Source organism: Uloborus diversus, unplaced genomic scaffold (genome assembly GCF_026930045.1).
Source record: "Uloborus diversus isolate 005 unplaced genomic scaffold, Udiv.v.3.1 scaffold_14, whole genome shotgun sequence".
NCBI lineage: Eukaryota > Metazoa > Arthropoda > Arachnida > Araneae > Uloboridae > Uloborus > Uloborus diversus.
Genome location: NW_026558098.1, coordinates 4,283,907 through 4,308,787, shown reverse-complemented (window position 1 = coordinate 4,308,787; position 24,881 = coordinate 4,283,907). Strand labels below are relative to the sequence as shown.

General features: G+C 36.4%; 1 protein-coding gene and 1 pseudogene across 1 annotated transcript; both read left to right on the top strand.

The window, feature by feature from the left end:
- Nucleotides 1-1,141: 1,141 nt before the first annotated feature.
- On the top strand, nt 1,142-2,350 carry LOC129232848 (zinc finger protein 271-like; annotated as a pseudogene).
- A 10,319-nt stretch (nt 2,351-12,669) lies between these two features.
- LOC129232847 (protein krueppel-like) lies at nt 12,670-17,011 on the top strand. The gene is made up of 3 exons (XM_054866947.1): nt 12,670-12,888; nt 13,687-13,867; nt 16,959-17,011. Exons 1-3 carry the CDS (start codon nt 12,670-12,672, stop codon nt 17,009-17,011), a joined length of 453 nt encoding a protein of 150 aa, XP_054722922.1.
- The last annotated feature ends 7,870 nt before the right edge of the window (nt 17,012-24,881 follow it).

Genomic DNA, 24,881 nt, shown 5'->3' with positions numbered 1-24,881 from the left:
GCTACAAGCACAGAAATCGGTTCAGGATGTTCTTCCAATAAATAAATGAAACGAAGTGCTGTGCTGGGAAGGAGATCGTACGGAAAAATCTGAGTGCTACAAGCACAGAAACCGGTTCAGGATGTTCTTCCGGTAAATAAATGAAACGAAGGAAAGTGCTGTGCTGGGAAGGAGATCGTAGAGAAAAATCCGAGTGCTACAAGCACAGAAATCGGTTCAGGATGTTCTTTCGGTAAATAAATGAAACGAAGGAAAGTGCTGTGCTACATTCTTTTCAAATAGTTTCTGAAGTTCTCTAACCAGAAATCCATTGAGTAGCGAAAATTGAGTGTTTAGTTCTTCAGAAGAAATTTTCTTTTTGTAACAAAAAAGTTATATGTGTGTTAATTCTGACTAAATAGTTTCTCTGCTCATCACCGCAGATAATGCTCAAAGGGGTTTCATCATGGTGAAATCCCTTTTTCTTGATGAGTTCTGTGCATAATTATTTTTCTCTGGTGGCTTGCAATTTAATACAATATAGAAGTGAAAAGTGCTTCAGACTCTTCGTTAAAAAAAACTGAGTTTCTCGAATAAAATCTAAGAGACGCGTTCGCAGTTTTAGAATTTGTTTTGTTTTTTATGCTTTTAATCCCGTTTTGAAGTGCACCAGTAAATGGATAATTTTTTGTTCAAAATCTCTATTATGACTTTATGGTTTCTAAAGAAAGGACTTTTTCAATCCCTTGACGATTAAAAGAACTTTTAAGGATCCATCTCTGCGAAGATCCATGACCTTGTACGTTTTATGAAGTAACATTTTGGGCACTTTTCCGCAATGGATAATTTTTTGTTCAAAATCTCTATTATGACTTGGTGGTTTCTAAAGAAAAGACTTTTTCAATCCCTTGATGATTAGAGTAACTTTTAAGGATCCATCTTTGCGAAGATCCATGACCTTGTACGTTTTATGAAGTAACATTTTGGGCACTTTTCCGCAATGGATAATTTTTTATTCAAAATCTCTATTATGACTTGGTGGTTTCTAAAGAAAAGACTTTTTCAATCCCTTGATGATTAGAGTAACTTTTAAGGATCCATCTTTGCGAAGATCCATGACCTTGTACGTTTTGTGAAGTAACATTGCAGACACTTTTCCGCAATGGCGTGTCATCAATCTGTGATCCGTCATGGATCTAAACATGTGTGTGAAAACTGCTCAAAGGTATTTGTTTCTGCTTATAATTTAAGGAGACATTTGAGGGTCCATACCGGGGAGAGAATTTATTCTTGTGAAGATAAATTAGACGCACTTGGTAACACTTCAAGCTTAAAAGCACATATAAAATCCCATAATGGTAATGTGGCCTGTGAAGTGTGTTCTAAGCAATTTTCTAAACAGGCAAACCTGAAAAGACACTGGAGACTGCACACTGGCGAGAAGCTGTTTTCATGTAAAGTGTGTCGTAAGGAATTTTCTCAACTAGCAAATCTGAAAGTGCACTTAAGGACCCACAGTGGGGAAAAGCCATTTTCCTGTGAAGTGTGCTCTAAAGAATTTTCCCAGCTCTCAAACTTGAAAAAACACTTGCAGACCCATACTGGCGATAAGCCATTCACGTGTGAAGTGTGTTCTAAGGAATTCTCTCAACAGGCAAATCTAAAAGAACATTTGAGGACCCATACTGGAGAAAAGCCATTTTCCTGTGACGTGTGTTCTAAGAAATTCTTTAAAGTAGCAAACCTGAAAGAGCACTTGAGGACCCATACTGGGGAGAAGCCGTTCCCGTGCGAAGTGTGTTCTAAACAGTTTTCCAAACTTGCAACCATGAAAGAACACTTAAGAACCCATACTGGAGAGAAGCCATTTTCCTGTGACGTGTGTTCTAAGGAATTTTCTAAACTGGCAAACCTGAAAGAACACTTTAGAACCCATACTGGAGAAAAGCGATTTTCCTGTGAAGTGTGTTCTAGGGAATTTTCTAAACTAGCTAACCTAAGAAAACACTTTAGAACCCATACTGGAGAAAAGTGATTTTCCTGTGACGTGTGTTCTAAGGAATTTTCCAAACTAGCTAACCTAAAAAAACACTTTAGAACCCATACTGGGGAAAAGCCGTTCGCGTGCGAAGTGTGTTCTAAACAGTTTTCCAAACTTGCTACCATGAAAGAACACTTAAGAACCCATACTGGAGAGAAGCCATTTTCCTGTGACGTGTGTTCTAAGGAATTTTCTAAACTAGCGAACCTGAAAGAACACTTTAGAACCCATACTGGAGAAAAGCGATTTTCCTGTGAAGTGTGTTCTAAGGAATTTTCTAAACTAGCTAACCTAAAAAAACACTTGAGCACCCATACTGCCTCTTATTAGAAACAAACAAGTAAACCGTTTTTCCGTTATAACGAAATAAGTTGTGACATACTGATGTGTTTTCCAGACGAAGTGGGTTAGGATGAAATACATTAAAACTCCTTTTACCGTACAGTTCTGTTACGGGCCTGTGCTGGCGAGAAGCCATTTTCCTGTGAAGTGTGTTCTAGGGAATTTTCTAAACTAGCTAACCTAAAAAAACACTTGAGCACCCATACTGCCTCTTATTAAAAACAAACAAGTAAACATTATTGCCATTATAACGAAACAAACTGCGACATACTGATGTGTTTTCAAGACGAAGTGGGTTACGATGAAAAACCTTAAATCTCTTATTACTGTGAAACTTCTCTGGAGCGACCACTCTCCGTTCTTGAAAAAAGTGGTCGTTAATGGAGGTTGGTCGCTCTTGGAGGTCATTTTCGAACATGAGCACCATAGTTGTTATTTATCGTCTTCCTGCAGTGTATTAACCAAGAACATTTTCATAAGAATGTATTTAAATAAAATTTTCTGTTTTTAATTTTAAATGAGACGAATATCTAAATGAACGTTCCTGGGGAGTACCTGAGGCGTGGCCTCGCACCTCCCAAGTCTTGCCATTGGTGGGATGGATCCTCCGGAGAGGAATAAGCTTATTGGTCGGCAAGTTAAGCCGATGACGTAGGAGCATTCCCTGGCGGTCAAAAACATGACTTAAGAAAATTTGGAGTCCAGAACTGAATTAAAATGAAAAAAGGGGATAAAAATGGAGAAAAACTTAGTCCTCATCAATAAAGATTTGGACTAGAGTTGAAATTTTGCCTATGAGATTTTCCTGACTTTTTAGAATAGGGAGGGCCGTCCTGAGTTTGGAAAAGACTTTTGAGAGGTTAAATATTTTATTAATTTCCGCAAAAAGTTGCATGAAATCAGTAATTTCATTGCTGGAGTTAGGCTCCTTAATGTTAGGGGTGGAATGCTCAGGTAGATTACTGGAAGTTGCCTCAGCGTAGGAAGTTCCTACTCTGCGGCTAGCACCGCTTCCGCGGTTAACGGCTCGTTTACCTTCCAGGTTGATTTTGGGTTTGGGGAAGGCCACGCAACCCCTATAAGAGGCTACGTGATCACCCCCACAATTAACACATTTGGGCTTTTCCTTGTTAATTTTGGCCGGGCACTTGTCACGAGAGTGTTCCCCCCCGCAGACGACACAGCGGACTTTTCGAAAGCAGTTAACTGCCAGGTGGTTGAACCCCTGGCAGGTATAACACTGTATAACACGTCGATTTGTCCGGTACCGCTCGACGGTTATAGCAGTGTGGAATAGTGTCTTTAAATCATTAATTTTAGTATGTTGCTCACCGGACGAGAGCTGGAGTTGGAATAGAGGGAGCTTAGTAGCGTCCCTTTTGGTCAGTTGAGCGACCTTTACAATAGGAAAATTTAATTCGGAAAGTGCTTTCGAAATTTCCTCAGTATCGGTGCAAGTGGGTAGTCCTCTGATGACGTATTTGAATAGTCTGGGTCCCTTTGCCCTTTGGATGTAAAAGTCTATGTTACTAGACTTGAGTAAATTAATGATTTTGTTGCGATCAGTGGGGTCATCCACAAAGATCGCTGTTTCATCCTTCCTATTTCTGAGTTTAAAGTTCTGACAGTTATCATTGAGCTTGCGGATGAAATCAAGGTAGTTGGGGGGGGGGGGTCTCCACCACGAGGGGGGCAAGCTGATTAACCCCTCTAGCCGGAGAGGTAGAGGTAGTTTCCTGGGAATTTAAATTTGGATTCGAAACTTGGGGGAGGGTGGAGAACTTATTTTCCAGTGCTACAGGCGCAGCCTTTACGGGCGAAGGCGCTTTACAAGTTCTACGTGGCAGCTGGAATTCCTGAGCATTAAGGTGTTCAGAAATATGGAAGAATTTCTGAAAGGATAGGAATTTAATCTTGTCAGTCAAAGCATGACTCACCAGGGCCTCCGCCACTTGAGCGTCCGGGATCCCGTCCTGGCCCAAGAGTTGGAGAATCTCCCGGAGAGTCTCATCCTCACCGTCAGGGAAGAAGATGTCTGTATAACGGAACATATCCTTGGCAGTTTTAATGATGTCAGTCACCTCACTGTAGGAGAGAGGAGAGTCGTACTTTTCTGGGATGTTAGTGGAGTTGACTTCCATCTCATCATCAGATGGGGTCATGTCTGCCCATGAAGTGGACTGTATTGGGGAGTTTGTGCGGTGGGTGAAGGGGGTGGCCGCCTTGGCCGGAGTCCGCGAGCCGGGAATACTCCCGGGAAGCTTCCTCCTAGCGCTCGGCGCCGCATTCCTCTTCGCCGCTACTCCTATAGCGGCGGGTTTTCCTTTTAGCCTCATTTTCCCACGTCCGTTCGTAACGGGATCCAAAGTGGGAATCAATTTTAAATGTAAAATATACTTTTTACATGATTTTTCTATTCAAAAACTAATAGCTTTAAAATTCGCCTGCTTCAGATTCTTTAGTTTTCCTAAAACAACTTTAGTTTCTAGTTTAGTTTTCCGTTGCAAAAATAAATTAATAATGTGTGCTTATTATTAGTGCAAGGTAAGATTATCTGTTTCTGTTAGAGTTTGTTGTGCTGACAGCTTTTTTTTTTTACTGCTAATTTCCTTTAATTTCCTTTCTGATTTTCTTTTCTTGTGTAAGTTCAAGACTTCTGTACGTTTCTCGAGCGTGAGATTGCTCGGTTTTTCGAAACATGTATAGTAACTACATGTGCTATTTTCAGAAAATTTGCAATTCAGTCCACAACTCAAAAAAGTTCATAAAAACGTCTTTTATTTTACTTAAAATATTAAAAGCAATTAAAACTTTTGTAAATAATACTAAAGAAATTAAAGTTAATCATTTGATTTCAAGAGTCAAGAGATAAAGTTCAAACAAGGCTAAATAAACTAAGTACAAGAACTCAGAAGAAACAAAATAACAAGACAGACAAATTAAACACATGCAATATATATCGGTGTCCCAACTGCGCCACCTACAGTTAAACTTAAAGTTACAAAGCTTGAACATTCTGACTGCGATGTATGGTATGGTGATGAAAAGCAGAATGCAAATTTACTTAAACCAACTCTTGAGCTTTCAAATGCACTAAAAATAGATTATGTCCACTCTGATGAAGTAGGAATGCTCCCTTCTAACCCCCCCCCCCTCTCCCGTAAGCAACCAAGAAATTCCAAGAAACAACCTCTTAACAATGTCCTATTCTTATCAACCTCCCTCAATGAAAGGTGCACACTTGACTTGCCTTGAGATTTGCATGTGCCACCTTAGCTTCCCTAGGGTCCGAAAAACAATGCCCTCTTTTTTATGACTTTAACGAGCGATTCCAAGCATAGAGAGCAAGAAAGGAACAAGTTTAGATCCACTGGAGAATAGATTTTAATCCCTCATTCTGGTTTCTTTCCACCTTTATAGCCATCTTCAACGCTGAAAATCCGCTCATCAAATAATAGCCCTAACAGATTTATCGATTCCCTCAACTGACCGGCAATTAAATTCAACCGACTTTTGATAGGCTCAACTGCCCGAAATTCAAATGTACATGTCAAGAAGTTAAGATCTGAAATTGCTTCAGACGGAATCCATACCTTGCAGGTGTGACGCATGGACACCAAATCGTCCGTAGACGACCTAGGTACTGGTCTGGGTGTCGTATGTGTCTGGGTGTCGTCACAGTTCTTTCTTTTAAACAAATAGAGAAAGCGATTACATTCAACATTTGCAAAGAAAGATAGTAAGTTAGCCAAATACCAAGGCAAGTGACAACAAATGTATCTTGTAGCATTTGGACGTACGTGTTTTTAGCTGAACTTTTTCAACATTACGATACAGTGGCGGTTAACTTAGACATGTGGTCAACTTACAAGGGTGGTCAACTTCACAAGTTTTACTGTATTAATTTTGTTGTATTGTCTAATGGGTTAATATGAGAAAACTGTTCTGTGTCCATATGAATTTTATTTTCTATTGCTTTTCTTCTGTTGTCTCTCTCTTTTTGAGTTTTCTCTAACAAAACTTCCGGTATTTTTGAATGCTGAGGTTTACGATTTGCCGATCACTTACGCATTCATTTTTACTTCCTTTTACAAAAAAAAAGAAAGTATTCTATTCGCAAAACATTTTCACTGAAAATTCGGCCTTAATTTCCATTTTGCTCACCCCCGAATGAAGGTTGAGTTTTTTTTTCAACCCGACCACACATGGATAAATGCCTAAGGAACGTACACACACCCGAAATATCCATTTTGATAATCTCCGAGTTAATTACAACGAGTTTTCTCGTGACGTCTGTATGTACGTATGTATGTGTGTATGTATGTATGTCGCATAACTCAAGAACGGAATGTCCTAGAAAATTGAAATTTGGTACGTAGACCCCTAGTGGGGCCTAGTTGTGCACCTTCCTTTTTGGTTGCATTCAGATGTTCCTAAGGGGGTCTTTTGCCCCTTTTTGGGGGGAAATCATCGTTAATTTCGATGTAAACTCAAGTGGTGTCATAATTTGTCGGACACTTGGCGATATATCGCCAGTTTTTTGTTCGCCAAGTTTTGTCGCCAGCTTGGCGACAAATTTGGCGATTTTTTTTTAAATTTGGTTTTAATTTGGCCATTGTTGGTAATGTTTAGAGAGTAAACTCTTGAATCACATTAAAATTGCCAATAATGAGAAAATGACTTTAAATTGGAGTAAAAGGAAGTCATGTGATGCACACATCAGTTCGCTTATTCATATTTTTGTGTTCCTTTATTAAGAAATTTACTTATTTATTCATTCATTCACTTCTTTTAACTCACTCTTTTATTTTTCTTCATGTATCAATTAATTAGTTCATTTATTTTTTCGTTTATTGTTTCATTAACTTTTCATTTATTCATTAAAACTTTTATTTACGGATTCATTTGATAAAAAAGATTTTTTTTAAATAAGCGAATAGAAAATTTTTCTTTGAAAAATTATTTTTTTTTCACTTTGTCCTCTAAATTTTTAAAGCGAAAATTTTCCACTTTTTTGAAGTCACAAATTTACTGCCAAAAATAAACAAAATACCATTTCAATGCCAGTTTTATCACAAAATAGAATGTTCTTTCTTTACGCACTGTAGTTTTCAAAACAAATTTCAAATTTGTTCATTTTGAAAAAGCTCAGTCATTTTAACTATTTCACTTTGTCCCTCACTCCCCTTCTCCAGATAAAAGTTTGAGTAGTTAAGTGAACAAACAAATAACTAATATATACGAAAGTGATATCTTGGTGTGACATAATTTTATTGCAATAGCTCAGTGAACAAGTCTTAAATATTTTTAACGGTCAGTTTTTTTGACAAAACAATTAACCCAAGTTTGTTAAAACCGAGTAGAACATTTACGTATTTAACACCTATGGTTATTGCGTACTTAGACCTTTTTTTTTTAGCAATCACGATTGCTTATTGCTTTCATTTGACTGTTTTGGCGTCCTATCATTTTATTTTCCCACCAGCATCCTCTGCAGCACCACCGTCGACTGGCCTCACGATGCTACTCTTCTAGCGAAAACCGTCTCCAGGTTGCGCCCATATCCTACACTCACACGCATACGTACACACACCTGCAAGCACACGTGCATACACACACCTGCAAACACACGTGCATACACACACCTGCAAACACACACCTGCAAACACACGTACATACACACACCTGCAAACACACGTACATACACACACCTGCAAACACACGTACATACACACACCTGCACACACACACACATGCCTGCACACAGACACGCACACACCTACACACACATGCACACACACTCATGCCTGCACACAGACCATGGGTGCAAGACCTTCCGTGTCAGGACGGATTTCCGTCTTGACAAAATTTCCGAGACGGAGGTCGGGACGGAAAGAAATTCAATGACTTTCTTTTAATTTTGAATGAAAAAAGAAAAATTGAGTGTTTGAAAAATATGCTTTAATATTACTGGACCGTTCCATAACCACGAATTTACATCGACATTCTCGCGGTTTTCCGCCATGTGCTTGTTTTGTTTGCAACGTGCTTTTGGAGGAGTGACTTTTCGGCTCGCGCCGTTTCACTTTTTTTAGGTATAGCTTTATTTCCAACTCGCTGCATTGCAGACCGAGGAGTTGCTCGCTATTCTCCCTAATTTTTCGAAGCAATCGGCTCTAATTGAAAATTTAGCCTTTTCTCATGCTATTTTCGATCATCCTTTCGTTTTTTTCATTTGTGGGGTTTTTTTTTTTTTTTTTTTTTTGCAAACTTGACACGCATAAATGAAAATTATGTACGCTCTTAAAATGTCTTAAGAGTTGAATCTGCATCACTGATTGAGAGTGATTGCTGACAAGATGAAATATTTTCGCCACAGTAAAGGGCGTCCACATACCATGTAAAACAGAAACTTATCAAGATTTTGAAGATTTTAATGAAAATGGGAATTTTGGAAATAATCGAGGGGGGGGGGATTTCTAGCTGGTTGGAAACACCGATGGGAAAACCGTTCCTGCATTTTTGACAATGATTTGAGGAATCATTAAATTCTAATGTCATCGATTCGAACACTCGCTAGAATGGAAATATGGGTGGGGGGAGGGAGAGAAAGGAAAGGAGAAAGAAAACGGCAGCACGAGTTTGCGAAAAATTGCTGCTCTTGCAAAGAGGGTAATCTGTCCGCAAATTAACCCACGATACTAAGGTCTTAAAACGTTGATATCTTGGTCAATCTAGGGGGTGTGGGGTTACTCACGGGTTACAGTAAAAAATATCGAAAAACTGAATTGAAAATATTTTTGAAGCTAGGAGTGGTTCGATATTTCTCCAGTGCAAACTCTTAAAAATTTAAAAGTCAAAAAGTTTTAGGCTGTCTCTAATGATATAAAAGTGGGTTTTAAAAAAGAATCGAAGACTGGAGTCTTAAAAACACTAATTTAGGCAACCTTTGGTGAATTTATGAGAGATGGTTTTGGTGTTCTAACATGAAAATGTTTTGTAGCTGATGTATTAAAAACTATTTGAGGCTATACTTAAATAACTTAAGTTAAAGGGCATTTGCGACCCTCTCCTGAAAACTGTTTGTAATTGAAGTCTTAAATCTTTTAGGCTGTCTTTGGCAATGTCAAGAGGGAGGGAGGGGGCTCTCTTTAGGAGAAATTCCGAAACTGGAGTCTTAAAAGCGCAACTTTGAACCGTCTTGGGGTTCGGGGTTCTCCTTTCCCAAAAAATATTCAAAGCTGAAGTATTCAGAACTCAGCTTTAGGTAATCTACCGCAAATTTTAGTAAAATTTAATGAACTTAGAGGAAAGAGTTCGGGGGGGGGGGGGGGGTCTCTCTCCCTGAGGTATTGAAATGCTATTTTGGCTATTTTTGAGTGAGTTAAGAGTTAGGGAATTCAGGGGTCTTTCTCGAAACATTTTCGAAATTGAAGTCTTAAAACTTTGGGTTGTCTTTGGCGATGTTTGGAAGGGAGTTGCTCTCTCAATAGAAAAATAAATCTTAAACAAAAACTTACACTGCGTTTAGTAAACACAATGAGAGGGGGGGGGGGTATTCCGCACCCCCAGCCCGAAACATTTTAGTTTCTGAAATTTTAAGAGCTTTGTTTTGGGCTATCTTTGGATGGCTTAAGGGGGAAGGGTGTAGGAAGATTTTTTCAAAAAGTTTCCAAAATTAAAGTATTAAAATTTTTAGGCGGTCATAAGTCATTTTTATAGGTGAGAGGGGTGCTATTCCTACAAAACAATTTAGAAAGTGAAGCCTTAAAAATTGAAATTTAGGACATTTGTGGTGAACTCAGAGGAAGGGGTTCGGGAGTTCTCTTCCGAAAATCCTTTGATGCTCAAAAATATTTAAAGCGCCACTTTAGGCTATATTTGAGTGCCTTAAGAGGGATGCGATTCGGGAACCCTGCCTGGAGTTAGGATTCAGTTCCCCTATTTCTTTTTTTAATTAATGAATGTTGGAAAGGGTACCTTGTTTAAAAAATCACTGAAGCGATTTTTATTACTAATTTCACCACCTGCTATCTTATAAAAGAATTCTTTTTCAAATGAAGACTGTGGGGGAATGGTGATAGTTCATTATCATTAGTCGGCCTTACCCTTCCCCCACCTTTCCTTTTTTTTTTAGTTTGTTGGCGCTACCTTGGGTAGACTTTAGAATCAGAACTGATTTATGTTGCAAAAGTGAAAATCTTATGTCCTAAGCGATTTTATTGCTACAACAAAAATGTTTAGGATCGGCAAAAAACTAATGGTGGGGTGCTGCAAACGCTTTTACCCCTTACATTATCCAACATCGTCTAAAATTGCGTTTTTGAAACTTCAATTTCGAAATATTGCCGAAGAAGGGTTCCTGAAATCCATCCCTTCAATAGTGCATTCAAAAAGCGTATAAACGTTATGAAATTTAAATTACAATTTCGTTTTTAAATCTTCGATTTCGGAAAAGCCCATAGCGTCTCCTCCCGCCCTCTTTCTTTAATATTTTTTGAAGGTTGCCCAATATTGTGATTTTGGGACTATCAGTTTGAAATAATTGATGTAAGAGTCCCTGAACCCCTCCTTTCCCTGAACTTTACCAAAATGGCCTACCACAGCGTTTTTTGGACTTCAATTTGAAAAAATTTCTGGGGGGGGGGAGCCCCCAGACCCCCCCTAATTGCCGGATTTTAGATTTTTTGGAATTATGAGGTCAAAACACTTAAATATTACAATTTTAAGGCTTAAAATTTAAATCAAACAGATTCCAAAACTGGCATTGTTAAAATCTGCCACATTTATACATACAAAATTTTCCTTAAGCCCGCATGCGGGCGGGGGGGGGGGGGGGGGAGCTGAAAATATTTTCCGTCTTGAACTCATCACCAAACTTGCACCCATGACACAGACACAAACACCCACGCATACATACACACACACCTACACACACATGCACGCCTACATACACACAAACACACACGCATACATACACACACACACACACGTGATTGAGAAAAACAGCATTTGAATTCAAGAAGCCAAAATTCAAATTAATTTATCTTCCTTTTTTTAATGCTCCATAATTCTTAATTAAATTCATTTGTTTTCAGCTATAATCAGGATGTCATATTGTTGGAGTGCAGCAAGTGTGATGCCAGACTTTGACACGCCCTACATAGCTACGCACCTTTGTTTCTGCTTTCGTCACGAGACTCATGTCGAAATGATCGCCGAAGCAAAAGCAACCTTTGGAAAACTCCCTAAGTTTTAAGTTTACATGTATTCCTTAGCCTATTGCGGCAGCAGCAAACAGAAGGCTGCAGTGTAAGTTGTGTGAAATGCAGGCAGTTCTAAGTCCGGATTCACTTTTGGTGATGTCGCCAGTAGATATTTCAAACTTTGCAAGCATTCAAATTCGTGTAACTGTGGTTCTTGCTTAAGTAAAGATGTATAAATCCCAACTTCATCAATGAATGAAGGATATTCAGTCTGAGTAACTGAGTACTTATTTGTTATGAAAGAAAAAAGTAACGTCTCCATTAACAGGAAATAATTTTAACAAACGTCAGTTTACTGTCCGACAAGCATCTTCCATTTTGTGTTACACTTATTCACAATAATTAAATTAGACTGAAGAAATTTCCAGAATCCTCATTCAGTTCTGAAACTGCAGATCTTTTGACAACGAAAAGGACTTAAATAAATAAAGCCTCTTTTCATTCGCTGTGAACCATAATCGAAAAGCTGCTGATAAAAAGAAAGCAACGTCGCTGTACGACGAAAAACTTCTCATTTGATCTCTGTAACACATTTGACCGTGTTCCGTACAAACATCAGTGTCGTGAGTAAAACAGTTGTGTGTTACTGTGTGTTTGTTTCCACGATTGTCTGAAAAGTTAAATTGACTAAACACTGACACACACAAAGAGAGTGTTTCTGATATTTTAAAAGGGCATTTAATTGCATAAAAATGTAAAAATTCTTTATGCATTGAAAAAAAAAAAAAAAACCTTGGCGTCACACCGGTCACTTTGATTTTTGAAACTAAAAATCGAACTTTAAAAACTGAAAATCGATGCAGTAGTATTTGTGTATGGAGGAGATTTTTTTGAGAAACTCTACGCATATACGTATTACACCTACTCTTTAAAAAATTACGTTTGTTTCAATTTTATGACAAGATATTCATGAAAATTTAACTATCAGTGCAAAGTATGGGGATTGGCGCTGAGGGAAACTGAAACAAGAGAAGCTTTCCTTAGTAAAAATATTCATCATTTTCGAAATTTTACGAAGAAACAACTTTATATTCTTTCGCAATGGCTCATCAGTCTGAGATCCTTGACTCTAAAAACAATTATTTGTGCGAACATTGTTTAAAGGCATTTAACTGCTCCTATCATTTAAAAAGGCATCTGAAAATACATACTGGCGAGAAATTATACCCCTGTGAAATATGTCCAAAGAAATTTTCTCGCAAAGAACACTTAAAAAGACACCTGACAATCCATAGTGGCGGCGAAAAACAGTATTCCTGTGTACAGTGCTCAAAGGCATTTTCCACCTCATCAGATTTAAAGAAACATCTGAGATGCCATACTGGCGAGAAACCGTATTCATGTGAACATTGTTCAAAGGCATTTTCCCGCATTGAATGCCTAAACTCACATTTGAGAACCCATTCTGGAGAGAAACCGCATTCATGTGAACATTGTTCAAGGGCATTTACCAACGCTTCAGATTTAAAGAAACATCTGAGAACCCACACTGGAGAGAAACCGTTTGCATGTGTACACTGCTCAAAGGCATTTTCATACGCTTCAATTTTAAAGACACATCTGAGATCCCATACTGGAGAGAAACCGTTTTCATGTGTACAGTGCTCAAAGTCATTTTTAACCTTTTCAAATTTAAAGAAGCATCTAAGAATCCATACTGACGAGAAACCGTATTCATGTGAACAGTGTTCAAAGGCATTCTCCCGCATTGATAGCCTAAACTCACATCTGAGAACCCATTCTGGCGAGAAACCTTATGCATGTGAACATTGTTCACGGGCATTTACCACTGCTTCATATTTAAAGAAACATCTGAGATGCCATACTGGCGAGAAACCGTATTCATGTGAACATTGTTCAAGGGCATTTACCAACGCTTCAGATTTAAAGAAACATCTGAGAACCCACACTGGAGAGAAACCGTTTGCATGTGTACACTGCTCAAAGGCATTTTCATACGCTTCAATTTTAAAGACACATCTGAGATCCCATACTGGAGAGAAACCGTATTCATGTGTACAGTGCTCAAAGTCATTTTTAACCTTTTCAAATTTAAAGAAGCATCTAATAATCCATACTGAAGAGAAACCGTATTCATGTGAACAGTGTTCAAAGGCATTCTCCCGCATTGATAGCCTAAACTCACATCTGAGAACCCATTCTGGCGAGAAACTTTATGCATGTGAACATTGTTCACGGGCATTTACCACCGCCTCAGATTTAAAGAAACATCTGAGATGCCATACTGGCGAAAAACCGTATTCATGTGAACATTGTTCAAAGGCATTTTCCCGCATTGAATGCCTAAACTCACATTTGAGAACCCATTCTGGAGAGAAACCGTTTTCATGTGAACATTGTTCAAGGGCATTTATCAACGCTTCAAATTTAAAGAAACATCTAAGAACCCATTCTGGGGAGAAACCGTATTCATGTAAAATGTGTTCCAAGGCATTTTCCACCACTTCAGATTTAAAGCAGCATCTAAGAACCCATACTGGCGAGAAACCATATTCATGTGAACATTGTTCAAAGGCATATTCCTACCTTGGAGGCCTAAAATATCATCTAAGAGCCCATTCTGGTGAAAAAGCGCATTCATGTGAACATTGTTCAAAGACGTTTTCCCACCTTCAAAGCCTAAAGTCACATCTGAGAACCCATTCTGGCGAGAAACCTTATTCATGTGAACATTGTTGAAAGGCATTTTTCGGTCTTAAAAGCATAAAATTGCATCTGAGAACCCATTCTGGCGAGAAATCGTATTCATGTAATATGTGTTCCAAGGCATTTTTTTCCGCTTCAGATTTAAAGCAGCATCTAAGAACCCGTACTGCCGAAAAAAACCGTAATCATGTGAACATTGTTCAAAGGCATTTTCGCAGCTTGGAAGACGAAAATCGCATCTGAGAACCCATTCTGGCGAGAAACCGTATTCATGTGAACATTTCAAAGACGTTTTCCCACCTTGAAAGCCTAAAATCACATCTGAGAACCCATTCTGGCGAGAAACTGTATTAGTGTGAACATTGTTCAAGGGCATTTACCAACGCTTCAGATTTAAAGATACATGTGAGAACCCATTCTGGCGAGAAACCGTATTCATGTGAACATTGTTCAAAGGCATTTTCGCAGCTTTGAAGACGAAAATCGCATCTGAGAACCCATTCTGGCGAGAAACCGTATTCATGTGAACATTGTTCAAAGGAATTTTTCTCAACTAGGAAACCTTAACGTGCTTTTGAGAACCCATTCTGGCTTTTTTTAAAAACCAACATATAAACACTATGGGCCTTATAACAAAATAATGTGTTAAATACTGATATATTTTTCGGAGAAAAGGGGCAAGGAGGAAAGAACATCAAATCTCCTTTTTTATTCTATTCTGTTACGGGTTCGTGCTGAAATGACAAAGACTTTGTCCCCGTCGCATTTAGCTTGAAACCAGTATTAGAATTACTGCATCTGCATGAAGGTGTCTTTATTTTCTTACCAGCAAGAAAAGCAATTTTTGTTCAAAAGAATATGATCATGGTCGCCTTTGATAAAGACAGTATAATATCTATTCTGGAAAAATCCTTCTTCGTTTAAATGTCTTTTGAAGTCATTGTTACAAACTTTCACAGAATATGAAATGCTCTACTTTTTATTGTTTTTCTTTTACCAGTCTTGATTATATTTATAGTAGGGAAACATGAGGTTGTGAAATAGTTACTCTTCGAAATGAACGAATGAGGAATTTGTTTCGGAGGTTATAGAACACAAAGACATAACCCTGTGCTATGTAATAAAAGTTTATTGAAATATAGTTTTCATTTTTCGCGAAGTGAAAAGTAAAATGCACTAATAATAAAATATATTTTATTTTATTTCTATTTGTTTCTTGAAAATGTATTTTCTCATATACTTGAAGTAAACGAATATATAAAATAGACGATAAAAAAGAAAGTAAGTTATGTAAGTAAAAAAATAAATGAATGAATAACATGGTAAATGAATAAGAAAGTTAGTGAATGATTGAATAAATAAATGAAATGAACTAATATTTTGTTGCGTCTCGCTTGCAGTTGACAACTAGAACGAAACATTTAAAATCATAATCTAAATATGTAAAGGTGATGGTGTTTCTTTCTTTCTTCATATCCGATGGCCAGACCCCCGCATGGCACCTACGCTCCTGAAACTTTGGCATAAAATTCGATCGCACCCCACGAGTCTGCGCCGCGAAGCCCAAATTCGGAATTTTGAATTACTTGATTCAAAATTAAGTTAAAGTTTCACGTACTTCGGCTTATTTTTTGGAAAAAATCTCCCCACCCCTTAATATTATATCTCTTTAAAAAGGGTTTGTTTATCTAAACAGAAGGTGTTTGTTCCGTTTCTCTCAATTAATTAGAACAAAAGATTTTAGCGGTTCCAATTCAGACAATTTTCAGGGCTAAAATTGAGTTTTTTTCTTAAATGTCTTTCTGCAATGACGTCATCTTCGGTTAATGAATAGGTTCGAGTAGATCAACCGGGGGATTTTTGATTTGATTATTGCGCTGTTGTCATTATTGTTTACGGATGTTTTACGGTAATTACTTTAGGTTAAACTCGTTCGTATGTTAATTGATTTTTTTAATTTGAAAGTCGCTTTACATAACTGGCGATAAACAATGGCGTTGCGGATCTATTTTACATTTGAAACCCGCTGTTAATGTAACTTCAATGTATTTTTTTTTTAAATATGGCAAAATAGTTTAAATTGCAAAGTATTGTTTTTAGGTTTTTGAACTGTGTTAGAGCATTTTAGTTAAAGAATATGATTAACAATGTTTTTGCGTCAGAAGGGGAGGGGGGGGGGGGGGTAATTCTAAAGGGTATTTCCCCTTTTTCTTGAGTGATAGCTTTTCTATAGTTGAATTCTTTTTCATACAGGGTTACGGGATCTCCTTTTTGTCCTACACTGTAAAAATTTTAGTGTATCTCAATGCCAAAAATGGCGGCATTTACTCTACACCAAGTGTAGTGTAGTGGAACATCACAAATAATTCTATGTGTTATGAAACAGCAAGGATTTTTGTTTTCTGAGAACACCGAAAATTCGTCTTGGTGTTTGACTAGACTAAGAATTATCTGTGGTGTTTCACTACACGACATTTGGTGTAAAGTAGTTGCTACCATTTTTGGTGTTGAGATACGCTATTTTTTTTTACTGTGAAAACATTATGTATTCCCAATTTATTATTAACAACAAAAATAGATATAATTATTTTGTAGACAAGGATTCAACTTTTTATTTTTAATACGAAAAATGTACATTTATGCCTGTAAATTGTTCAAAAAAGTGACTTTTAAAATACTTAAAGAAACTAAAGTTATCTGTATATTAGAACAATGAAATTAACACTTTAAAAAAAAGCTCTAAAATGGAACAGTTTAAGATATTAATCAAATTTATTCAAGAAGATTTCTTAATCAGTCCTAAATGTCCGATATATATAAACACAAATTATTCTTAAAAACAATAGAATATAAAAAATTCAAAAATCACGTTACAATAACTATTAAGTTTCTCGCTTCCCCAAAAATTTTTTTCCAAAAAGAAGTGTCTACTAAAAATTTAAAAATTCATCCTTTCTTTCCTATTATACATTTAAGTTTGCATGGGATTCATTCAATACTCCGTATCTTAGATAAAGTAATAAACATGCATATTAATTTCTTATTTAAGTATTTCATGAGTCAAATTTTAGGTAACAAAAGTTTTAGTAGTCTTGCATGCTATGAATTCCTTGAAATAAACAAAGGCACTTGATTTAGGAGAATCCGGGATAAGTCACCACTTCCTATATAGAAAGTCCAATCACTGGTTTCGTCACGTGACCAATAAATCCCAAACTAATGTTCCTAACCGAACATTCATCAGAAAGAATTTGGTTGTTTCGCCAGTCATCCCATCTGTGAGCTATCAAGTTGTTAAGATTCTAAAAAGTTTCCATTTCCTGGTGGTGTTCTCTCCTATTAATACTTTCATTCTCTTCTCTTAAAGATCCCATTCATCCTCTTAATTGTTGTGGAATTTATAAAACTAATTGTAGTTGTAAACTTGCCTATACTGGACAGACTCGGCGTGCTTTAAAATTTCGCTTGAAAAGAGCATCAAAATTATGTGAAATAACAGCAATTAAAGAAGTCTAGTACTGGCCAACATTGTTGGGATTCCAATCACGATTTTAACTCTTATCAAATTATCCAAAAATACCCCAATTCATCAAATCTTGACTTTTGGAAATCTTTCCATATTTTGAGGAACATTTCTAAATTAGTTAATGATCTTGAAGCTGTTCCGTATTTTTCCACTGTCTGGCTTTCATATCTTTAATATTGTCCTTTCCCCATGCATTTTGTTTTTTAAATCTATCTTGCTTGATTTATTTTTCTTGTTTTTGTAATGCGGCTGACATTTCCCCCTTTTCTTCTATTTGTCTTTATATTTCCAATTTTAGAACTTTTTGTGTTTTGTTTGCTTTATTTCATGATGTTTTTTCTTCTATTCAGTTTTATTTGTGGTTAGCAAACTAACTTAATGATTAATTACGCAATTTTTCTCAGTAAAATAGTAGGAGAATGTGCGGCAAAATGTAATGCTAATAGTTATTCTGCTTTCAGCGCCACCTATCTAGTAATACACTAACCAAGTAGCACATGTAGCCTATTCCAGTCAAGAAATAAAAAAAAAAAAAAAATACCACCAAAGATTAAAGCATACGATAATACAGGTAATTTTCAAAAATTGTATTCCCATTGTAATATTTTGTTGTTAGTCAAAAACTGTTTTTTTTGTTATAAAATAATAAATTTCTTTTATTAACATTTTAAACATTAATGAAGACCTTCTAATGTTCGTTGAAGTATTTATTTAGTTAATATTAAGCTTATTTGTATTTTAAATATTTTGTACAACTACTCAGGTGCGTGCGGGGCAAAGTGAAATACAGTAGAGTCTCGAAAATCCGAGGTAATTGGGGCTCATGCCATGTCGGTTTACTGAAAACTCGGATTATCCGGAAAATTCTTCCAGATTAATTTTTTACACTTTTCCGATGACATAAGAAGTAGTCCCTTTTACTTCCTTATAAAAAGAAAGGCAGTATTGTTGTCGTGAAAAATCATCACTGAAATTTCAACATAAATTTCGTTTTAAACTACCTCTAAACGAATTTGGACTTTTTTCTACGAAGTTTGTATATACGTATTTACCTGAGCAAATTTGTAGGCAACCAAACCTATATTTTGATCGAATCGTTGCCCGAATCCATTTCAATGAGTTTTGTCAAAACGTTTGTACACTGGTATCCAAAAGTTAAGCATAATTGTTATCTATGTGAGTAATGTGAGAAATATACATCGAAATAGGGGGAAACGTGATAAGCGACTGCAACATGGTTACAAAATAAGGAAACTACTCAAAAAAAAACGGTAATATTTACTTTTATCATCCCAAAAAATAGTTTAAATGAAAATTAGGCATATGAGGAGTTTACTCTTTGCAAAAAAAATTTTCTTTAAAAGATAATGCTGAAGTTCAATAGTGTGTATGGCCAACTCTGACTGCCAGGCACGCTGCACAACGATTACTCATACTTTCTATGAGGTGGTGGATGAGTTGTGGGCTTAAACTGTTCCAAGCATGCTGGAGAGCTCTTTTTAGCTCCGGAGCGCAGTTTGGCGGGGGCGATCGGGCTGCAAGTTGTCTCCCGAGCATATCCCGGACATGCTCGATAGGGTTCAGATCAGGGGAATTCGCAGACCACGTCATTCGCTGGATATTTTCTGATTCGAGGAAGTCATCGATCACAGCTGTTCGGTGACATGGCGCGTTATCGTCCATGAATATGAACTCAGGACCAACAGCACCTCGAAACAAAGAAGGCTCAAGAACCTCGTCTCTGTATCTTTCACCAGTGACTGAGCCTGTCTCAAAAATATGGAGGTCGGTGCGTCCATCCAACATAATGCCCACCCACACTATTACTCCTGCTGACGCAAAGTGATGTCTTTCTCTTATGTTTTGCATTTGGAAACGAGTCCCCTTTTCTCTCCAGATTGTTACCTGACGAGAATCACTCTGTAGAGTAAAACGGGACTCATCACTGAACATCACATTAGCCTACTGTCCCTGACTCCAATGCCGATGATGCAAGCTCCAGTTCAAACGAGCGCGTTTATGCGCTGATGTGAGAGGAATGCAAACTGCTGGTCTTCTGTCATACATACCGACATGATTGAGTCTCCTGTAAACAGTTTGCCTCGAAATTGTTATTCCTGTGACGGCACTGAGCGCCGAACCCAGTTCTCTGACACAGCTGTCTCTATGACGTCGTGTAGAAATTGCCAGAAAACGATCTTGGCTTGCGGTTGTGACTCTTGGTCGACCTGGTACTGGTCGGCGGGTAACATCTCCCATATTTGAAAACCTCTGCCACAGTCTCGAGATTACACACTGAGGCATATTAAGAATACGAGACACTTCAATTTGTGATCGTCCAGATTCTAGCATTCCAACGATTCCTCCTTTCGCAAACATGTCCAATTTGCGTCTTTGTGCCATTATTAGTTCTGTTTCACCAGATCCAATGTTTCTTGGTACAGCAATTGCATGAAACGCGTCTGAACTCTAAAGCGTGCGAGCTGTTTTATCCACATTCCGAAACGCGCACCTAATTCGCGCATGACACCATCGACTATACTATTTTGCATAAACATATTGTTTCTTCTTCAACCAATGAATCTCCATAAGTAACTTTATATAATTTTACGAAAATTTACAGATTTTTCTCGCATTTTATGAATTATGCTTAACTTTTGGACACCAGTGTATCTGTGTGCTTGCGAGCATATGTAACTCGCATACCACAAAAACGGTTAGTTGTAGAAAGGTTTCTGTTTTGTCTTTAGTATACACTAGCTGCGTTGCCCGGCTTTGCCCGGTCTACATTGAAAATAAAAGTTGTGTCAAGTGACGTATATTCAACAATCGGGTGTAAAAAATAAATTTAAAAAAATCATGATTTCCCTCCAAGCAATGACGACAGATATTAAAATACTTTTAAGAAATTAAATCCAGAAAGATGAATCTTAAAATGCGTAACCATGGAAACACAAAATAAAATACGTTTAAGGAATTAAAATGCGAAAAAAAAATGGTTCACAATTTGAATGGAATCGAGATTTCTTAAACTTGATTTAAAAAGGCTTGTAACTTTTTTGCCTTTCGAGATAAAAGCTTATATTTTCGACCAAAGGTCGAGTTAGATCTGCAGTAAAAAAGGTTGCTTTTTCCAATGGCGTCAAAAAGAAAGCTGTGGAACAATTCCTTCACTTTTTATTGATTTATTTAATGAAGAAAGTACTGCCTAAATTTCAACGAAGCCTAAAAAAATTCAAGCTAAAAACGCAAATAACTCCCGCCGTAATAAAGTTAGAGTATTGAAACAAATTGTGTAGAACGCGGAAAGTTCTACCCTTTCTAACGATATATAATATTAATATGTGCAAGTAATTTTTCACCCCTATATTTGAGAATTTATGTGAAAATTTGAGGTAAAGTGTAATAAAAAAAGAACTTTTATTCGAATTTTATTCGAATTGGTCTGCAAACCTTCTCAGGACTTAAAGGAACAAACTGTGAAAATTTCAGCGCAATCGGCCGGGTAGTTCTCGAGTTTTGCGAGTTCAAACACACAGACGCTTTTTGGGGACTTCATTTTATACTATGTAGAGATTACTCGTGAGGCGTCAAGTTTTGAACCTTCCTTTTTGACTATCATCAGGTATTCTAAAATTCCAAAAGGCATGCTTACACGACAAATCAATGCGACAAATATATGTTCTTTGCGACAAATCAATGTTACTTTCACGCATCAAATTACCATCTTCAAGGCATTTCGTAATTCATATTGTGCAGTCGTGGACTACACGTATATCGTGCCACTTTAGGAGTGCTATTGCCAAAAACCTATCAATGCCTTTTTTATTAATTACTGTATCTAGTTAATAAAAAAAAAATTTCAGATTTTCATGAAAATCATTTTTTTTTTCGAACTAAAAAATGTAAATGAAAATATGAAGTAAGCACCTCGAACTAAGCGGAACCTCGAACTTTCGAGACTCGGATTATCGAGACTCTACTGTAGTTTGTTTTGTTTACTTTCTTGCGACAAATCAATGTTATTTTCACGCATCAAGTTACCATCTTCAAGGCATTTCGTAAAACATATTGTGCAGTCGTGGACTACACGTATATCGTGCCACTTTAGGAGTGCTATTGCCAAAAACCTATCAATGCATTTTTTATTAATTACTGTATCTAGTTAATAAAAAAAATATTTTCAGATTTTTATGAAAATCATTTTTTTTTCGAACTAAAAAATGTAAATGAAAATATGAAGTAAGCACCTCGAACTAAGCGGAACCTCGAACTTTCGAGACTCGGATTATCGAGACTCTACTGTAGTTTGTTTTGTTTACTTTCTTGCGACAAATCAATGTTACTTTCACGCATCAAGTTACCATCTTCAAGGCATTTCGTAATTCATATTGTGCAGTCGTGGACTACACGTATATCGTGCCACTTTAGGAGTGCTATTGCCAAAAACCTATCAATGCCTTTTTTATTAATTACTGTATCTAGTTAATAAAAAAAATATTTTCAGATTTTCATGAAAATCATTTTTTTTTCGAACTAAAAAATGTAAATGAAAATATGAAGTAAGCACCTCGAACTAAGCGGAACCTCGAACTTTCGAGACTCGGATTATCGAGACTCTACTGTAGTTTGTTTTGTTTACTTTCTTGCGACAAATCAATGTTACTTTCACGCATCAAGTTACCATCTTCAAGGCATTTCGTAATTCATATTGTGCAGTCGTGGACTACACGTATATCGTGCCACTTTAGGAGTGCTATTGCCAAAAACCTATCAATGCCTTTTTTATTAATTACTGTATCTAGTTAATAAAAAAAATATTTTCAGATTTTTATGAAAATCATTTTTTTTTCGAAAAAAAATGTAAATTAAAATATGAAGTAAGCACCTCGAACTAAGCGGAACCTCGAACTTTCGAGACTCGGATTATCGAGACTCTACTGTAGTTTGTTTTGTTTACTTTCTTGCGACAAATCAATGTTACTTTCACGCATCAAGTTACCATCTTCAAGGCATTTCGTAATTCATATTGTGCAGTCGTGGACTACACGTATATCGTGCCACTTTAGGAGTGCTATTGCCAAAAACCTATCAATGCCTTTTTTATTAATTACTGTATCTAGTTAATAAAAAAAATATTTTCAGATTTTTATGAAAATCATTTTTTTTTCGAACTAAAAAATGTAAATGAAAATATGAAGTAAGCACCTCGAACTAAGCGGAACCTCGAACTTTCGAGACTCGGATTATCGAGACTCTACTGTAGTTTGTTTTGTTTACTTTCTTGCGACAAATCAATGTTATTTTCACGCATCAAGTTACCATCTTCAAGGCATTTCGTAAAACATATTGTGCAGTCGTGGACTACACGTATATCGTGCCACTTTAGGAGTGCTATTGCCAAAAACCTATCAATGCATTTTTTATTAATTACTGTATCTAGTTAATAAAAAAAATATTTTCAGATTTTTATGAAAATCATTTTTTTTTTCGAACTAAAAAATGTAAGTGAAAATATGAAGTAAGCACCTCGAACTAAGCGGAACCTCGAACTTTCGAGACTCGGATTATCGAGACTCTACTGTAGTTTATTTTGTTTACTTTCTTGCGACAAATCAATGTTACTTTCACGCATCAAGTTACCATCTTCAAGGCATTTCGTAATTCATATTGTGCAGTCGTGGACTACACGTATATCGTGCCACTTTAGGAGTGCTATTGCCAAAAACCTATCAATGCCTTTTTTATTAATTACTGTATTTAGTTAATAAAAAAAATATTTTCAGATTTTCATGAAAATCATTTTTTTTTCGAACTAAAAAATGTAAGTGAAAATATGAAGTAAGCACCTCGAACTAAGCGGAACCTCGAACTTTCGAGACTCGAATTATCGAGACTCTACCGTAGTTTGTTTTGTTTACTTTCTCAGTTATTTACTAAATCACTTATGCATTCATTTTTTGTTAGTTTTTTTTTGTTTTCCTTTTTTAGTAATTTCATTGTTTATTCATTTATTCACTTTTTTAAGTATTCCATTCACTCTTTTATTTTTCTGCATATATTAATTAATTTATTTAATTTTTCGTTTATTGTTTCAGTAACTGTTGATTTATCCTCTAGAAATTGTATTTACAGATTCATTTGGTCAAAAATATTTTTTATAAGAAAAAAGAAGTATTTCATTAGAAAAATATTTAATTTTTCTCTTTCCCAACAATTTTTTAACCTGAAAAATTTACCCCTTTTTTTGAGAGCTCAAATTTACTGCCAAAAATAAAAATGCTGTTTTACTGCAAGTGTACAATGTTCTTTCTTTATCTACTGTAATTTTCAAAACAAATTTCCAATTTATTCATTTTGGAAATGCTCAGTCATCTTAACTATTTCACTTTTCCCGACACTTCTGAAATCCGGATAAAATTTTGAGTAGTTAAGTGAGCAAAGCAATAACTAATATACTTAAAGTGAATATCTTGCTGCTACATAATTTAAGTGCAAGAACTCAGTAAACAAGTTTTTAACATCTTTAACGGTCAGTTTTTTGACATGACAGCTAACCAATAGTTAAAACCATAGACTAATAATAAGAGTAGACCGAGCTTTCGCAGACTTGCTGATGAAAAAATTGATTCATGGATACATCATGTGACTGGTGGGAGGCTTGGCGAAAACTTTGGCAGCATGGTTGCTAGATGGCAGGATTATCTATAGTTTGGCACTCGACATGTATTTTAAGACGTAATGGGTTTTCATTATAATTTTTTTTTCTAGGTGCAGAGATTAAACTGTTTTTCTTTTAGTTATGCATTATTTTGACATTAGTAATTAGTTTTTCATCAGTTTTCAGTAACTTTTATTTCATTCGGAACTGCTACGTCAGCGTTGGCGCGAACGTAATGGCGTAAAAATTTTGCGTTAACGCTGAAATGTACTAATCGGTATCTTAAATTGAAATTGTCGGTAAAAATCTTACCGTTTGGGCGCTTGCTTAGAGAGTTATTGAAATTGAATAAAGAAATTGCACAGTACTATCTAAACGAAAAACTCACTATATTAACAA

Coding starts and splice junctions, on each gene's coding strand:
- LOC129232847 (XM_054866947.1), top strand. CDS start 12,670: ATGGCTCATCAGTCTGAGATCCTTGACTCTAAAAACAATTATTTGTGC. Junction 12,889..13,686: donor GCGAAAAACAGTATTCCTGT/GTACAGTGCTCA, acceptor TCAAATTTAAAG/AAGCATCTAATAATCCATAC. Junction 13,868..16,958: donor TTTAAAGAAACATCTGAGAT/GCCATACTGGCG, acceptor TGTTCAAAAAAG/TGACTTTTAAAATACTTAAA.